Source organism: Danio rerio, chromosome 4 (genome assembly GCF_052040795.2).
Source record: "Danio rerio strain M-AB ecotype USA chromosome 4, GRCz13ab, whole genome shotgun sequence".
In the NCBI taxonomy this organism is placed as follows: domain Eukaryota; kingdom Metazoa; phylum Chordata; class Actinopteri; order Cypriniformes; family Danionidae; genus Danio; species Danio rerio.
This window is the reverse complement of record NC_141024.2, coordinates 65,078,889-65,096,710: the sequence shown is the minus strand read 5'-3', so window position 1 is coordinate 65,096,710 and position 17,822 is coordinate 65,078,889. Positions and strand designations below refer to the sequence as shown.

General features: G+C 40.4%; 1 protein-coding gene and 2 non-coding genes across 4 annotated transcripts; all 3 read left to right on the top strand.

Moving 5' to 3' along the window:
* The first annotated feature begins 2,790 nt into the window (after positions 1–2,790).
* On the top strand, positions 2,791–10,767 carry LOC137490823 (uncharacterized). 2 transcript variants are annotated; one of them, XM_087250002.2, is made up of 5 exons: positions 2,791–5,934; positions 6,053–6,380; positions 6,498–7,530; positions 7,987–8,384; positions 8,569–10,767. In XM_087250002.2, the coding sequence occupies exons 4-5, from the start codon at positions 8,043–8,045 to the stop codon at positions 9,778–9,780; spliced, it is 1,554 nt and encodes a 517-aa protein (XP_087106128.2). In that variant the 5' UTR covers positions 2,791–5,934; positions 6,053–6,380; positions 6,498–7,530; positions 7,987–8,042; the 3' UTR covers positions 9,781–10,767. The 2 variants fall into 2 exon arrangements, with proteins under 2 accessions (XP_087106128.2, XP_088506447.1); XM_088650321.1 differs by lacking the exons at positions 2,791–5,934; positions 6,053–6,380; positions 6,498–7,530 and having other exon boundaries at positions 7,865–8,384; positions 8,569–9,908.
* Positions 10,768–14,904: 4,137 nt separating this feature from the next.
* Positions 14,905–14,977, top strand: trnav-uac (transfer RNA valine (anticodon UAC)). Its single transcript has one exon. It is a non-coding gene; the product is annotated as a tRNA-Val (tRNA).
* A 1,929-nt stretch (positions 14,978–16,906) lies between these two features.
* trnav-uac (transfer RNA valine (anticodon UAC)) lies at positions 16,907–16,979 on the top strand. Its single transcript has one exon. It is a non-coding gene; the product is annotated as a tRNA-Val (tRNA).
* Positions 16,980–17,822: the final 843 nt, after the last annotated feature.

Here is a 17,822-nt window from a genome sequence, read left to right as displayed (position 1 = left end):
TCAAACAGGTTAGTCAGATGTCAATCAATTTTCCGAACTGAGCCGAAGGTACACGAAGGAATGACGCGGTCCTCTGGAGGCGGGTCAGAGGTCAAAAAAGTTCATTGACCATCAGTGATATTCATCGAACAGCATCATTCGACAGAGCACAGCATCGTTTTGCTTAAAGTAAAGGATTTTTTCTAATAGTGATTTCTTAAAAAAGGTACGAAAAGCTACACAATTGCACAAATTAATGTTTTAGTGTGTTGTATTTCAAATTTGAATACTTTAATTCAAAACCTTTTATTTATAGGAGAAAAAATGTCTGAAAAATCTCATAAAGCTATGTCAGACGCTGACTGGATTTCACGTCTGAAAAAGTTTACCAGCACAGGAGTTTGGCCATCAAATGAGGGCAACAGGCCAGCTCCTCGACAAAGAAAGTGGCATGAGATTCATCAAAGGGTGTATTTCGTTTAAATGATATAACGTTTGTTGAAATTTGCTTAACAGAGTAACGTTAACTTGTTAGGCTTCAGTACATTCAGTACAGTATCTGTGTAAAACATGTCATACTTGTTTTTAAATATTAAAGTGTTTTAAATTTCATGTATTTTGAGATTTACGTTGAATAATTTAGTAAGTTTGACCGTTTATTAGAGATATCTGAAAAGGTGGGGGAATGGATTATGAGTGTACAGTACACAGCATGTGGTTTTAAGACCTGAAATGTTCCTGTCCAGTTCCTCTTATTCTTCTTTTCGTTTTTGGAGATACAAACTGTACGATTACATATTAAATAAATATTACACACTCTAGAAACAGTGATAAATTAATTTACAGAGCTATTGTGTGCTTCATTAAGGGAGTCATTGAGTTAAAATTCTTGTTTAGTTATAAAAGTTTTTTGTATTGTGTAAAATTATTTAATATATTTTTCATGATTTTTTCAGATTGAGAAATACCCATTGCAATCTCGTGGGCAGAGGACCTTGCTTGGAGGTGTGCTGAAATGCACATGTGGTTTTCACACTCAAAAGGTACATTTTTTAATCAATATGTGTTTATTTTTATTTACTAGAATGGCTGTCCTTTTTCATTATTATATGTATTTTTGTAATTATTTTTAGCAGAGTACTGCTTCTGCTGCTCCAGCACAAACGGTGCAACAACCTGCCCCTACTGTACCTGCTCAGGAGGTGATGGAGACGAGACAACTTGAGGCCCAGCCCCAGCCCCCGTCTACTCCACCAGTGGCATCAAAGATTTCACCGCAATTGTCAATGGTACATTTTTTTAAAAATCAAAAGAAATGACAATTTCAGTGTTTCAAGTGTTCAAGGTGTTCAAAGTTCAGTTTAAAGCTCAAACATAGGAGAGAAAAGAACAAAAAGCAATAAAAAAGTTGAGGTGTTGCTAGAGACCTGCATAAATTAAATTGAGTAAATTAGTTTAAATTAGGTGGTAGTTTCTAATTGCTTGAAATGTAATGTGATATACACTAAAAAAAAATTATTATGTAATATAATAATATATAATATAATTAATATTATGTTCAAAAAATTATTACTGTTAAAATATAAAAGCTTAATATTAATCATATATAACAAGAATTATATTGTGTTTGATTTGCTCATAAATTAAATCGATTTTTTTTTATTTAAATTGTTTGAATAAATTATTTTTTATTTATTTAATTTGCCTATATTATTATTTCACATTATTCCAGTTTTTACTAAATATTTGATCAAATAAATGTAGCCTTGATAAACATAATTAAAACATTTAAAAAAAATTACATTGAGCAGATCGCAAACCTTTGAACAGTAGTGTACATTTTGCCCTTGTGAACACAGTGTTTTTAATGAAATGCTTTTTGTCTTTCCCTTTTTGAGTTCACCAAACCAATATTTTCCGGATCCCACATTGCTGCAGCAAAGCCAAATCTTAGTGTGGCTACACTGTTAAAAATTGTCCCGTTAAAAAACAGTAAAATACTGGCAGCTGCAGTTGCCAGCAATGTACTGTTATTTTACAGTATGTTGCTGTAAAAATACATGGACTACATTGATTTACACAATACTCAAGTGAACTCATTTTGCTCACTGAAAGCAACTGCCTCAACTTGGTCAACTGCTGAATGGGTTTATGAAGTAATGTCCTATATATGCTTAGAAGCATAATCATAATGATAACTTATTTTAGTTAATTAGAAAAGTTCGGTTTAACTCTAATGTCTTATTTTTCACAACAGCACACAAACATGTAAATCTGGAATCACCAGAGAGATTCTGACTGCATCAGCCACTAAACAGCCGCTATCTTTAAATAGAGAAACATGCAGAATAACATCAGCAGTTCATTGTTCATCTTTAACTCATACACTGACTCTACTCTCCTCCACAACGGTGACACACAGAAGAAATTAGCTTCAGGTTTTACAGTAAAATACTGTTTTTTCCTTGATTTAACGGTAATCTACTGGCAGCTGTGGTTGCCAGCAATCTACTGTTTTTTTACAGTCTACTTCCGTTGTGTAAATTACCAGTATATTACTGTTAAAATACATTTTTACACTGTGTTTTTACCTCTCACACCTTTAACCCTTTAAACCCCAGAGCCTATACTTCAGTTTTAATTGAAGTGTCCACACTACTGAGTGTTCAAGAAACATGGAGCAAAGCTGAAGTAAATTCATTAATTAACTGACTAATTAAATGATAATTGAGGATTAACAATGAACAAATGAAGAAATATTGAAGGGAAAAAACAAGAACAGAACATACAAAACTTTAGTCACAGCTTTATAATGAAATAACCTGAAGAACAACAAATGATTAAATCATTTAAATGATCAGCGGATGATTAAACAACTCTACAAACATCATCACCAGCTACACTTATTACTTAATACATGTATTTTTGTATAACATTTACTAAAGTTCTTCTTGAGAAAAAAGTTAAAGTTTTACGTCACCATTATGGAGAACAGAGTTTGCTTTAGTTGGGCTCTTAGCCCTGTCATTTTTAACATTTATATATCTTGGCTGCTGCAATTGTTAAGAACTTTGTTTAAAAAGCTCCTTTGTTGTGGACAGCCAGCCAAAAACCTAAATAAGATCTGGTGATGTTCATGTTGCTATTAAATGGCAGAGTCTGTTCTCATTTAGTATAATAAAATTTACTGCTCCTATTAAATGTTAAATCTATTGTCTTACATTATATGTATATATATGGCAATGATTTCTGGAAGTTTTTAAGAATATCTTGGACAATAACACTGCTCTATGATGTAAATCGCACTCAAAGAGACATCAATAATCAGCATATGAACCTCAATAATGGTGACAACTAACAAAATTAACAATTTAACTCACAAACAGGCAACTGAAAGTCTAAACATAAACAACAGCAGAATCAAACACAAATAAAGAAAACTGTTAGACCATTATACAACATTTATTTATACCGCAATGCATGCTGGGATATTTGTACCGTGCCACTCCCAGCATGCATTGCAGCATGAAACATTTGAGATGTTACCATTGTTGTGATACAAGGTCAGATTCATGAGGTCTGAGTGTGTATTTGTCATAACTGAACTGTTTTTGTATGTTATTTCTTAACTGTTAAGTAATTACGGAGGTATCTTTTCTGTTTCCACTTCTCATTAATTAAATTAATACCTGCAACTAAGCAAAATATCTATTCCATGAGGCCATTCTTCCAGATTTATAATAAAACATTTATCAGAACTAATTTCAGACAAATAGATTTCTCTATTTATTGACTTCCCAACTTTATTGCAATAGTACAAACATTTTGTAAAGTTTGTATTACAGCAGTTGGAATGTCTTATTAAATGAGTTCAAGGGTGAAGAGCCCAACTAAACCAGCCCCTCACTCCATTACGGTGACACAAAAAACACCTTAATTTCTGTTGGATCTCAATGAGAATTGTATGGAAGTCAAATCAGTCAGTAATAAGTGTGTGTCTGCTGTTGTTTGTGGAGTTGTTTAATGATCCTCTGCTGAGACTGAAGCTGTTTTATTTTATTTGATTTTATTTAATGTTGTAACTCAAGTCACTGTTTTTGTTTCTTGTTTATTTTCTTCAGTAATTGTGATTATAAACAGCAGGTGGTCATCAGAATGGTGGTGTCTGAATTCACTCATTAGTGTTCATTAAAACTGTCAGGTGAACTATATTAGTTAACTAGTGTATGAAATAGTGAACAAGGACACAAAGTGTGATTTCAAACACAGACTTCAAAACATCGAATCTGAACTCTATTAGCTCACAGTTTTCTGCAGTTGGTTACTTTCTCGAAAACAAAAATGTTACCCAGAAAGCACTGTTTTTAACAGAATATTACTGTTTTAGTGAAAAAACATTATTTTACCGTAGAATCTGACCGTTTTTTAACAGCAATTTTTTACAGTGTAGAAGACCATCACAGGTTGACGTTCAGCCCAGTTCAGCAGTGTGTGGTGCTTCTACACCAAGCACGGCTGTAAGTATTGTCATAATCCACATAGCTTTCGGAGAGAATTTGGTATAAGCATTTGTTTTACGTAAATTCGAATTTTTATTAAGTACAGTCACATTAAATCTCAATAAAACATCTCTGTAGTATTCTTTTAGTGCATAAAAACATATATATTAAAAATAAGCACCATTCTTTAAACTTTTTGTTCTGCATAGAAGCGCTGTGACAAAATTTTACAGTTTAGCAGCAATCATTCATTTCCAATGTATTTTATACATTAATGTTCAAATAAAGTAATGGTTGCAAAAAATTCTGATTAGTTAATGTTACTTATAGATATATATTTACAAAATGCACTTTGTTATACTGCTTGTTTGTACAGACTCAGGACCTTCAAGTTTCTGCCCCCGTCCTCACATCCACTGCGGCAGTGACCAGTTCCACAGAGCCGTCCAGCATTGTCTCAGTAAGTAATTTCATATTTTCTGTCCAAAAAAAGGTAATTTGGTTTGCATATTTGCTGCCCCAGCTGAATTCACACAAAGTGGTTTTAAGACCAGCCAATTAAATTGACTTGATGTTAATTAACTAAGCTTGATATATGTATAAATGTTAACAAAATAAAGAGAGGAAAAAATAAAGCAAATAGTCACAAAAATTACGCCTTCTGTTGTTGATATTTTATGTTCACAGTAGTAAAAGAAAAGAAAATGGATGGAAAAGAACTAGAGAGGAAAAAGAGAAATAACTATATTGGAAATACTTTTGCTTCTTTAAAGAAAATGTTTATTGGTGAAATTCTATTCATGATTTTTGGAACTGAAAAACATAATAAGGTATTTAAAAACAATCACTTAAAATCAAAGATATTTAGATTATAATCATGATAACATCATGTGAGGATACTCACTCAAATATGTAAGGTGCATTTACATTACCAGACTAAAGGTTTGATCTATTTTCCTTCACAGACTGCACCTTCTGGGTCATTGTTGCAAGCTCCATCAGCTGTTCCACTTCTGCGCCTTTGGGCTGAAACCTTGCCACCAGAGGACCACAAGTGGATTGCCAGCAGGCTTTTTAAAATGGGGTCCAAAGGAAAGCCAGAGCTTCGAGACAACCTCCAGCTCTGGTATTACCCTCCACAGCCTGCACTTACATACAATCAGGCTCCAGCTCCAGACAGATTTTTCTGTCATTCACTTTTGCTGAGGATGCCATACAAGCTGTGGAGGGTCAAAGTCCTTTGCCCTAATCCTGCATGTGGACAGCATCAGCTGACAGGTGGAGGTCTGCACAAAAGGGCACGGCAGGTTCTGGACATCGACAGGATGTACAACATGGTTACAGAAACCCTCATCTGTACCAAGTGCAAAGCCTCGCATGTGTCCTGGAGTCAGACTGTCTTGCAGCAGCTGGATCTTGGCCATCGCTCAGAGTTTTGGGTCATTCTCACACAGAAGTGAGTAATTGAACACCTTTATTCCTCGTGGAGTTGTTAACCTATCATCACACATATATGAAAATACATTACAAATTATATATATGTATGTTTATATTAATATTCTTCTGTTCCTAAGGTACGCCTGTGATATAAGAGTCATTCGCCTACTGCGTGAGCGTGGACTAGGCAACAGCCCCACAAGGGTCATCAAACAACTGAAGGAAAACCACAGTGAAGAGTGGCTCCAGCGTCTAGCCCGCTACACCACTCAGTGTGTGGATTTCCTCAGTGGACCTGGGGTGTTGCCGATCACCTTCCAGGAGCCCCCAGCATCTACAGTTGTGCCAAGCTGCAAGTGGCTCCTCACTGTCTACAGCCAGGACATCTTGACAAGGTTGAATGAAATCCATGCCAGGATAACATCGACCCATGGGTCCATCTTGAAGATGGATTCAACTAAAAAGGTTAGTGGATATTCATCAATTTATAATTTCTTTTTTATATTCCAGCATTGGTAAAAACCCTTTGTGTAGTCTGCTTGATCTGACGATACACCATGGTTCTTCTCTTGTCTAATCTAGATCACAAAAAAGCTGGCCGGGACAGCAAAAGGAACAGGACTCTGGCTCACCTCTGTTGGCAATGAGTTTGGTCAGGTGCTGATAAGTGTGCTCACTGCCCAGGAAGGAGCAGGACTGGACAGGATGGTGGATGGGCTGGTCAGAAGATACCAGGAGGCTGGTGTGGATCCACCTGCTGTTTTGTATGTGGACTGTGGGTTCTGCACTGATGTGGGTGAGACCAAACTCAAAGCCAGGTTCAGAGGATGGCCGAAGTTGACTGTGAAATTGGACATCTGGCACTTTATGCGCAGGATTGCTGTGGGATGTACAACTGATGCTCATCAACTGTATCCCATCTTCATGTCATGGATCTCTGCGTGCATTTTTGAATGGGATGCGGCTGATGTTTCTTTGCTACGCCAAGCAAAGCGAGCACTGTTGATGTCCCAGGGTTGGCCTGCGTTGACAGATGCTGATGTCAACAAGCATCTCACCAGGGAGGAGCTGGCTCTCCATTGCCGGAGGAGGACCCATGGGAAGGAGACTACCATCCTTCTCCTTGAACAGCTTCTTACTGAGCTCATGAGCAACAAGGGCAATGACTCGCTGGGCGTTCCTCTTTTAGACAAGGAAAGGATGGAGCACATCTGGAGTGTCCAAAAAAAGCATATAAAATGCATTCAGGACCCCCCTGGTGTCGCGCTCTATACTGAAACGGGGAGCATAGCTAGGGAGGTGTTCTGCTACGGACCTACAGATGTGCCAGGGGCTCCACGTCTCTCTCATCTTTGTGTGTTTGTTTTTTTAATTAAGTCCTAAACATTGTTTTTAATATTTACAGGGTACAGCGCAAATAGTCTGAACTTTCAGATTTATTTGCTGGAGGGACTAAACAGGTGGAACCAGGACTGGGAGGCTGCTTCCTTGGCATCTGAACCATCAGCTTTACACAGCTACACAGGGGAACTTGTTCACTGTGTAAACTGCAACTTTGAAAAGCTGTTTGGGAGAAATGTGGTGCCCAACTTTTGTCCGCCTGCACGTTACACTGGTAAGAGATTTTGCTATTGTTAATAAGCCTGCAATTTCTGTGTTCTCTCCATCTACTGTATCCAGTTTGATACAGTAGGTCAATGTTCATGAGCTTTGTGCTGTGAAATCTTTACTTGTCTTTAAATATTTGTATGAACAAATGTATTGTTTTATGACTATTTACTGAAGTAAAGCAAGATACAAAATTATTATTACATTATTATTACATGTCATTATCAAACATAATGCTACAAGCTTTGAGGGAAATTTATTTCTCTGTATTCGTTGTATTTCCATTACATTTCATTAGATGTTTTGTCCAGAATATTCATTATGTTTTGGATCTCTGATTAAAATGTATGTTTTTGTTTGTTTCTTCCTTGACGTTGAGCTTTTAAAACTACTTGCTACTTCAACACCCAATCAAACATGGCTCTTAAAATTTGTTTATTTATGTTTCATTTATTTTTTTCAGGTGAGCTCATTGGAGTGCAGTATCTGTTCCAGCAGACTGGTCAGGCACTGCAGAACATGAACCCAGACTGTGAGCAGACTGCTGAGCTCATTGAGGATCTCAATGTGGATGAGCGAGAAGAAGATGAGGGCTTCTGTGACATCAGTGAGGATCACACTATTGTTGATCCGGAGGCTGCTCTGTCACCATCCTCCTCCACATTGAGATCGGGTTCCTCCACTGCAGTCACCAGTAGTGTCGCTTCTTTGCCCGTCTCCACATGCCCTGCACTGGTCCCTGACCCACCTGCGCAGCCTGAAGAACCAATTTCACCTGTGCCCTTAGAGCCAGAAGAGGCTATGGAAGATGATGACGAAGATAATGATGATGACGACGATGATGATGGTGATGAAGAGACTGTAAGTCCCACTAATTTCTGTCTTTACAATGATCTAGTTTAATTTTAAAATAAAGTGTAAATTCAAACACGCATCAGGTTTATTTCCGTAGTGCAGCTTCAACATGATAACAGAAACAATTATGGAATTATGCATTGAACAATTTAATGTGCTATTTTTTTTTTTTTTGTTGTGCTTTCATCAGGCTGTTGACTACCAAAATATTCCGGGCTTCCAGCATGTGGACAGGCTGGCTGAATATCTGGTTGAGCTTCGGACCCACAAAAGCCTCAGCCTCACCAACCAGGAGGCCAACGAGATTATTGGTCTTTGGCAAAGCCTGCATGACCAAGACAAGAAGCGCGTGGTGTATGCAGCTCGACACCAGAAGCGACTGCTGAGTGGGCGATTTAAAACACCCAAGAAGCCCACTCACACCCCTGGCATGGAGAGCGCTATCAGATGTGTGCTGGGTGCAAGCAGTGCTCCTGCTCAGTGGCCTGACTGTTGCCGTCTTGTGGAGACCATCTTTATTAGGCTTTGTACCATCCACCCTAGTCCCAAGCGAAAAGGCAGGGGAACCCTTTCAAGATGGTCTCTGATCCTGCAAGACTACCGCAGGATTAGGCAACTCGTACTGGGCAACAGCTTGGTAATGGGAGGTACATCCATGCAGCTGGTTGAGGTAAACCAGAATACCCTGATTCAGTGGTTTAATAACAGACAGAAGAAGCAGGAGCTGTCTGTGCTGCTTCAGGGTATTCAGTTGCCTCAACCCCTCCCAGAAGCCCAGGAACCTCTCCCAGTTGCCAAAAGTCTTCGGACAGAGCCAGACCAACCAGGAGAGCAGCACCAGTATGTGTTGCCAGAGAGCACAGCAGGTCAGGCAAGGCAGACATCTGTTGGACGACCCCCACTCAGACCCAATGCACCAGTACAGACCCAGGTCATATTTACACCACCAGCACCTGGAGCATCGCTGCAGATGGTACCCAACATATACATCCCAGCTACACCAGGGTACCAGGGTATGCCGATGTTTCAGGGTGTACCAATGTTCCAGGCTGTGCCAATGGTCCAGGGAATCCCTATGGCCCAGGGTATCCCGATGATGCAAGGAGTGCAGATAGCCCAGGGTATCCCAATGGTGCAGGGGATGCCACTCAGACAGCCACCACTTCAGCCAACAATGTCCAGTACCAGCTCACAGCCTGCTGCATCACCGTCCACATCTGGAGCCATTCCCAAAAGACCGTACCATAGAACTGTTCAAGCGAACACTTGTAAAAAGTGTGGGCAGTTCAAAACAAATGCCACAGGCCATAGCCAACTCAGGGGCAGGGTGTACTGCCCACAGACTGAAACTTTAACTAAAGAAGAGTGGCTAGAGGAAATGAAAAGGACCAACCCAAAATAATGTGTTTGTTTGTTTGTGTATGTATATAGTGTAATAGTTATTCAGTTTATTCAATTTCACTTGCTGTTAGTTTATATTTTTATTTAACATTTTCTTTAAATAGTGTATTTATTTTGTTGACATTTTTTTTGACTTTTATATTATTTATGTGTGTGTGTGTGTGTGTGTGTGTGTGTGTGTGTGTGTGTGTATAGTGTTTACAGTTTATAACCATAATAATTCAATTTATTCTATTTCACTTGTTTTTTTGCACATTTTACTTTTTAATAATTTATTTTGTTAACATTTTATTTAACTTATTTATTATTTATATATGTGTGTGTATTTATATAGTTTATAACCATAATAGTTCTACAGTTTATTCTATTTCACTTGTTGTTGGTTTCTATTTTATTGCGCATTTTATTTAAATAGTGTATTTATTTTGTTAACATTTTATTTAATTTATTATTTATATATGTGTGTGTGTGTGTGTGTGTGTACAGAGTGTATAAAGTTTACAACCATAATAGATCTTCAATTTATACTATTTCACTTGTTGGTTTCTATTTTATTTCACATTTTATAAAAATAATTTATTTTGTTAACATTTTATTTAACTGTTTATTATTTATGTGTATGTCTATAGTTTATACACTTTATAACCATAATAGTTCTTCAATTACCTTGTTTGATTCTGTTTTATTGCACTTTTTATTTGAAGTTTATTTATTTTGTTGACATTTTATTTAACTTATTTATTATTTATATGTGTGTGTATGTATAAAGTGTATACAGGTTACAACCATAATAGTTAAATTTATTCTATTTCACTTATTGTTGGTTTCTAAATTTATTTAACATTTTATTTAATTTGTTAATTTTGTATTTATTCTGTTAATATTTAACATTTAATTTTTAAGAATTTTTATTCCATGTTCATTACTGTTTTGTTGACCATTGTTAAATAAATATTGCATTAATAAATGTCCTTGACTTTTAAGTCCACTTTGTGTCGGTTTCTGTTTGTATTTAACGTTTTATTAACATTGTTTATTTATATTGTTAATACTGTATTATTAATAAATAATTTATTATTTTTACATTTTCTACTCTATATTCATTACTGTTCTGTTGACAATTGTTAGATAAATAATGCATATATAAATAACTGACTACTTGACTTTTAATTCCATATACACTATGCACACTATAAACACACACATATATATATATGTATATGTGTGTGTGTGTGTGTGTGCGTGTGTGTGTACACTATATACTCTATGACATTTCTATAGATCATTTGTACATCAAAATACAGAACAATAATAACCATAAGCATAACAATGCTACAACAACTACTAAATAGTGACACATTCAAGTTAGTATGCTTTATTTTTCATGAAAGAATGTCAAAAAACACAAGAATAAAGCGCTTAGGCATATTTTATTTACCTTGGAGCATTACACATTTAAACAGTTAGTTTATTGAGTAATAATTAACCAATAACAATAAAGCGTCTTTAGCTGGATTCGAACCCCGGTCTTGGTGAGCACCTGCAATAGAAATCAATTTAACTCAAATTGCGTTGTTTTAACACAGAACAGTATCACTATGCGTGACGTAAAGCAGGTGCAGGGAAGGCGTGTCCGGGAAGCTTAGAATTCGCCCTTTCCTTTCTTCGTTTTTTCCCCCTCTTCTTCCCTTTTTCTCTTTCTTTCTTCCCCCCTTTCTTCCCTTCTTCCCCTTCTTTGTTGGACGATTGTTCCCCAGCTTGAACGCAGCGCCTTAGACCGCTCGGCCATCCTGACATGCAAACTTGGCATAAGCTGTCTCCTGGGAGCCACAGCGCAGTACCGTGACATGGAATGTGGTGTTTCACAGCTTGCCCAGCTCCGGCTGTCCAGCTCATTGGCGCAGCAGGCAGCTAAGCTGTGCTCGCCTCCGGGGGCTGCGCCTGGTTTCAATAGCCAACACTTGACAGCTGTCATTGCTTACGGCCACACCACCCTGAGGGCGCTATAGAGCAAACAGGAAGTGAGTTGGCAGCAGTAAGGAGAGAAAGGCTCTCCCCATTTTGTTTGTCTACCTTTTTGTTTATTGACCTTGAGCGTCTTTGTTGGTTTGTTTTGTTTTTGTCTTTAAAAACCACCTAACAGCAGCATTTCGCTGACTTGAGGGTGGTTATGTTGTGTGTTTTATTTTTAATCATGGACAGATTACCCGGCAACGACATGGAAATGGAGGGACTTGCACGAAAGGATAAAGAAAATGGGCTGGATGATAGACGAAGAGATAAAGAAAATGGACTTGACAACAGACAAAGAGATAAATAAAATGAAGAGCCCGGCCAACGAAGAGGTGAAAAAGGTAAGGATAAGCAAGAGATACAAAGAAGAGTATGCACAAAGAAAGCAACAGTAACTGTAGACGTAGAAATGTAAAAGATGCAAGAAGATTTGATATAATCAAAGCAGTCACGGAGCTGATTGGAGAAGGAAGAATTCTGGCGGTGAGACCCAAACAAACAAGGGAGTATGAAGTAACAATGGAGACTGAAGATGACACCGAAATTTTAATAGACAATGGATTGACAATTAAAGGAGTGAAATCTGAAGTACGGACGTTACAAAACACAGACTATGTTGTTTCGTTCAAGCATCTGCCTGTTTACCTAGCTGATGAAGAAATTTTAAGCAAGCTAGAGGGATAGGGAGTTTTCCCCATATCTAAAATTAAAAGAAGATTGTATCCAGGCACAAACATAGAAGATGGAACAAGGTTTGTAAAAAACAGATTTCCAGAAGAGACGGTCTCCTTACCATACAGTACCAAAATCGAGACGGCGGAAGGGCCACAGCACTTTAGAGTCATGCACACCAATCAGGTAAAAACCTGTCGACTATGCATGAGCTCAGAAAATGTGATGAAGGAACGCCCAGAATTCAGGTGCTTCAAATGTGACGAAAGGGGACATTTTGCAAGGACCTGTACAGCTGTGTTGGGCCCGGATTGTAAATTGGCCCTAATACCTGCAGGGAGCTTGTCAGGCTGAGTTGGCTTTGTCCGCTTGATTGACAAACGCGTACACCTTGTTTTATCCTTGCAGGCCTAACTTCGCTGGTGCAAGCACTTGTGGGGTTTCTGTAGCGTAGTGGTCATCACGTTCGCCTAACATGCGAAAGGTCCTAGGTTCGAAACCGAGCAGAAACAGTATTCTTCTTTTGGCGAAAAAATAATAGCATCCACTGCCGCGCTAGCAATGATCGTCGACAGGCACCCAATCAAAAAGGCTTATCTGCTTGTTGTGCCTGTAGGTTTCCGTAGTGTAGTGGTTATCACGTTCGCCTCACACGTGAAAGGTCCCCAGTTCGAAACTGGGTGGAAACAACCTCTGGCTTTTATGACAATAGTCAAATCAGGCTTCTGTTGAGTACTGACATTCACTGAAAAGATTCTTTCTGCTGAGCGGTGTGAGGCTAGAAGTTTGAATTTAACTCAGTGTTTACCGCCCCTCGCGGTGTCGCAAACTTGCGTAGAATCTGATTTCTTTTAGCTTTATGTTGTGCATGAGCAGGTGGCCAGTTCGTTTGCTGGCCCTCCACGGTGCAGACCGTACAAGACAGCTCTATAAAAAAAGTCTATAAATACTTGAAGCAGCACTGGCCTATTGGTTTTCGTAGTGTAGTTTTTTTTATCATGTTTGCATTACACGCTAAATGTCTCCTGTTCGAAACTGGGCGGAAGCATACAATTAGCGAACACTTTTGTCCAAAGCGACATACAATAGTGGAGGTATTCAACAAGACGAGGCAATGCATATGAAAAAGGGCTATTTATTCCAAGTAATTTGTTTGTGTTCAGAGAATTTAGTGCTGGAGTAGGAGTTTCGTTTTCTTTAGAGAGAGGGATATTCACCGGGGTTCGGGTGTACTCCGAAAAGATGGGTGTTAGCTGTCGTTTGAAGGACACCAGTGTATCCGTAATCCGAGTGGGAATGGGAAGGTGATTCCTCCAGCGTAGAACATTGAATGAAAACATTGCGGAAAGTGACTTTCAGTCTCTCTGCGATGGCACCACAAGACAGTGCTCTCACCCTAACCGGAGGCTCCTGTGGCTATCACGATGGCTTTACAAGCGGAGGGTCTCCTGTTAGAAACTGTGCGGAAACGTTCAGATTTGCTTTTACGCACATTCTCCATTGGCTCTCTGCTCACTGGATGATCAACGATACAAGAGCGTGGATCTGTCAAATGTCATGACTTGACGTTGTACGAGGATTTGACGAAAAAATGCCCTGCAAACCTTAAAAATCAACGCCATCCCAGGACAATTCTTTTGATCCCCTTTCGGTGCACTTGCATTAAAGCCCGCGTGATGCGGCGCTTGGTCAGTGTTACTCTATCATTCGGACATGGTGGCAGAGAGTTAAAGACTTCAGGCTGAGCGCACTGCCGCAGATTCGGTTTGTCAGAAGTGGGAATCGAACCCACGCCGCCAGGGGAGACTGCGACCTGAACGCAGCGCCTTAGACCGCTCGGCCATCCTGACATGCAAACTTGGCAGGAGCTGTCTCGTGGGAGCCACAGCGCAGTACCATGACATGGAATGTGGTGTTTCACAGCTTGCCCAGCTCATTGGCGCAGCAGGCAGCTAAGCTGTGCTCGCCTCCGGGGGCTGCGCCTGGTTTCAATAGCCAACACTTGACAGCTGTCATTGCTTACGGCCACACCACCCTGAGGGCGCTATAGAGCAAACAGGAAGTGAGTTGGCAGCAGTAAGGAGAGAAACCAGAAGATTTCCAGAAGAGACGGCCTCCTTACCATACAGTACCAAAATCGAGACGGCGGAAGGGCCACAGCACTTTAGAGTCATGCACACCAATCAGGTAAAAACCTATCGACTATGCATGAGCTCAGAAAATGTGATGAAGGAACGCCCAGAATTCATGTGCTTCAAATGTGACGAAAGGGGACATTTTGCAAGGACCTGTACAGCTGTGTTGGGCCTGGATTGTAAATTGGCCCTAATACCTGCAGGGAGCTTGTCACGCTGAGTTGGCTTTGTCCGCTTGATTGACAAACGCGTACACCTTGTTTTATCCTTGCAGGCCTAACTTAGCTGGTGCAAGCACTTGTGGGGTTTCTGTAGTGTAGTGGTCATCACGATTGCCTTACACGCGAAAGGTCCTCGGTTCGAAACCGAGCAGAAACAGTGTTCTTCTTTTGGCTAAAAAATAATAGCATCCACTGCCGCACTAGCAATGATCATCGACAGGCACCCAATCAAAAAGGCTTATCTGCTTGTTGTGCCTGTAGGTTTCCGTAGTGTAGTGGTTATCACATTCGCCTCACACGTGAAAGGTCCCCAGTTCGAAACTGGGTGGAAACAACCTCTGGCTTTTATGACAATAGTCAAATCAGGCTTCTGTTGAGTACTGATGTTCACTGAAAAGATTCTTTCTGCTGAGCGGTGTGAGGCTAGAAGTTTGAATTTAACTCAGTGTTTACCTCCCCTCGCGGTGTCGCAAACTTGCGTAAAATCTGATTTCTTTTAGCTTTATGTTGTGCATGAGCAGGTGGCCAGTGCATTTGCTGGCCCTCCACGGTGCAGACCGTACAAGACAGCTCTATAAAAAAAGTCTATAAATACTTGAAGCAGCACTGGCCTATTGGTTTTCGTAGTGTAGTTTTTTTTTATCATGTTTGCATTACACGCTAAATGTCTCCTGTTCGAAACTGGGCGGAAGCATACAATTAGCGAACACTTTTGTCCAAAGCGACATACAATAGTGGAGGTATTCAACAAGACGAGGCAATGCATATGAAAAAGGGCTATTTATTCCAAGTAATTTGTTTGTGTTCAGAGAATTTAGTGCTGGAGTAGGAGTTTCGTTTTCTTTAGAGAGAGGGATATTCACCGGGGTTCGGGTGTACTCCGAAGAGATGGGTGTTAGCTGTCGTTTGAAGGACACCAGTGTATCCGTAATCCGAGTGGGAATGGGAAGGTGATTCCACCAGCGTAGAACATTGAATGAAAACATTGCGGAAAGTGACTTTCAGTCTCTCTGCGATGGCACCACAAGACAGTGCTCTCACCCTAACCGGAGGCTCCTGTGGCTATCACGATGGCTTTACAAGCGGAGGGTCTCCTGTTAGAAACTGTGCGGAAACGTTCAGATTTGCTTTTACGCACATTCTCCATTGGCTCTCTGCTCACTGGATGATCAACGATACAAGAGCGTGGATCTGTCAAATGTCATGACTTGACGTTGTACGAGGATTTGACGAAAAAATGCCCTGCAAACCTTAAAAATCAACGCCATCCCAGGACAATTCTTTTGATCCCCTTTCGGTGCACTTGCATTAAAGCCCGCGTGATGCGGCGCTTGGTCAGTGTTACTCTATCATTCGGACATGGTGGCAGAGAGTTAAAGACTTCAGGCTGAGCGCACTGCCGCAGGTTCGGTTTGTCAGAAGTGGGAATCGAACCCACGCCGCCAGGGGAGACTGCGACCTGAACGCAGCGCCTTAGACCGCTCGGCCATCCTGACATGCAAACTTGGCAGGAGCTGTCTCGTGGGAGCCACAGCGCAGTACCATGACATGGAATGTGGTGTTTCACAGCTTGCCCAGCTCATTGGCGCAGCAGGCAGCTAAGCTGTGCTCGCCTCCGGGGGCTGCGCCTGGTTTCAATAGCCAACACTTGACAGCTGTCATTGCTTACGGCCACACCACCCTGAGGGCGCTATAGAGCAAACAGGAAGTGAGTTGGCAGCAGTAAGGAGAGAAACCAGAAGATTTCCAGAAGAGACGGCCTCCTTACCATACAGTACCAAAATCGAGACGGCGGAAGGGCCACAGCACTTTAGAGTCATGCACACCAATCAGGTAAAAACCTATCGACTATGCATGAGCTCAGAAAATGTGATGAAGGAACGCCCAGAATTCATGTGCTTCAAATGTGACGAAAGGGGACATTTTGCAAGGACCTGTACAGCTGTGTTGGGCCTGGATTGTAAATTGGCCCTAATACCTGCAGGGAGCTTGTCACGCTGAGTTGGCTTTGTCCGCTTGATTGACAAACGCGTACACCTTGTTTTATCCTTGCAGGCCTAACTTAGCTGGTGCAAGCACTTGTGGGGTTTCTGTAGTGTAGTGGTCATCACGATTGCCTTACACGCGAAAGGTCCTCGGTTCGAAACCGAGCAGAAACAGTGTTCTTCTTTTGGCTAAAAAATAATAGCATCCACTGCCGCACTAGCAATGATCATCGACAGGCACCCAATCAAAAAGGCTTATCTGCTTGTTGTGCCTGTAGGTTTCCGTAGTGTAGTGGTTATCACATTCGCCTCACACGTGAAAGGTCCCCAGTTCGAAACTGGGTGGAAACAACCTCTGGCTTTTATGACAATAGTCAAATCAGGCTTCTGTTGAGTACTGATGTTCACTGAAAAGATTCTTTCTGCTGAGCGGTGTGAGGCTAGAAGTTTGAATTTAACTCAGTGTTTACCTCCCCTCGCGGTGTCGCAAACTTGCGTAAAATCTGATTTCTTTTAGCTTTATGTTGTGCATGAGCAGGTGGCCAGTGCATTTGCTGGCCCTCCACGGTGCAGACCGTACAAGACAGCTCTATAAAAAAAGTCTATAAATACTTGAAGCAGCACTGGCCTATTGGTTTTCGTAGTGTAGTTTTTTTTTATCATGTTTGCATTACACGCTAAATGTCTCCTGTTCGAAACTGGGCGGAAGCATACAACTAGCGAACACTTTTGTCCAAAGCGACATACAATAGTGGAGGTATTCAACAAGACGAGGCAATGCATATGAAAAAGGGCTATTTATTCCAAGTAATTTGTTTGTGTTCAGAGAATTTAGTGCTGGAGTAGGAGTTTCGTTTTCTTTAGAGAGAGGGATATTCACCGGGGTTCGGGTGTACTCCGAAGAGATGGGTGTTAGCTGTCGTTTGAAGGACACCAGTGTATCCGTAATCCGAGTGGGAATGGGAAGGTGATTCCACCAGCGTAGAACATTGAATGAAAACATTGCGGAAAGTGACT

Bases quoted from the DNA above. Each gene is read 5' to 3' on its own strand.
- LOC137490823 (XM_088650321.1), top strand. From the start codon at position 7,941: ATGGCTCTTAAAATTTGTTTATTTATGTTTCATTTATTTTTTTCAGGT. The intron at 8,385-8,568 runs GTAAGTCCCACT...TGCTTTCATCAG, and splicing joins ATGATGGTGATGAAGAGACT to GCTGTTGACTACCAAAATAT.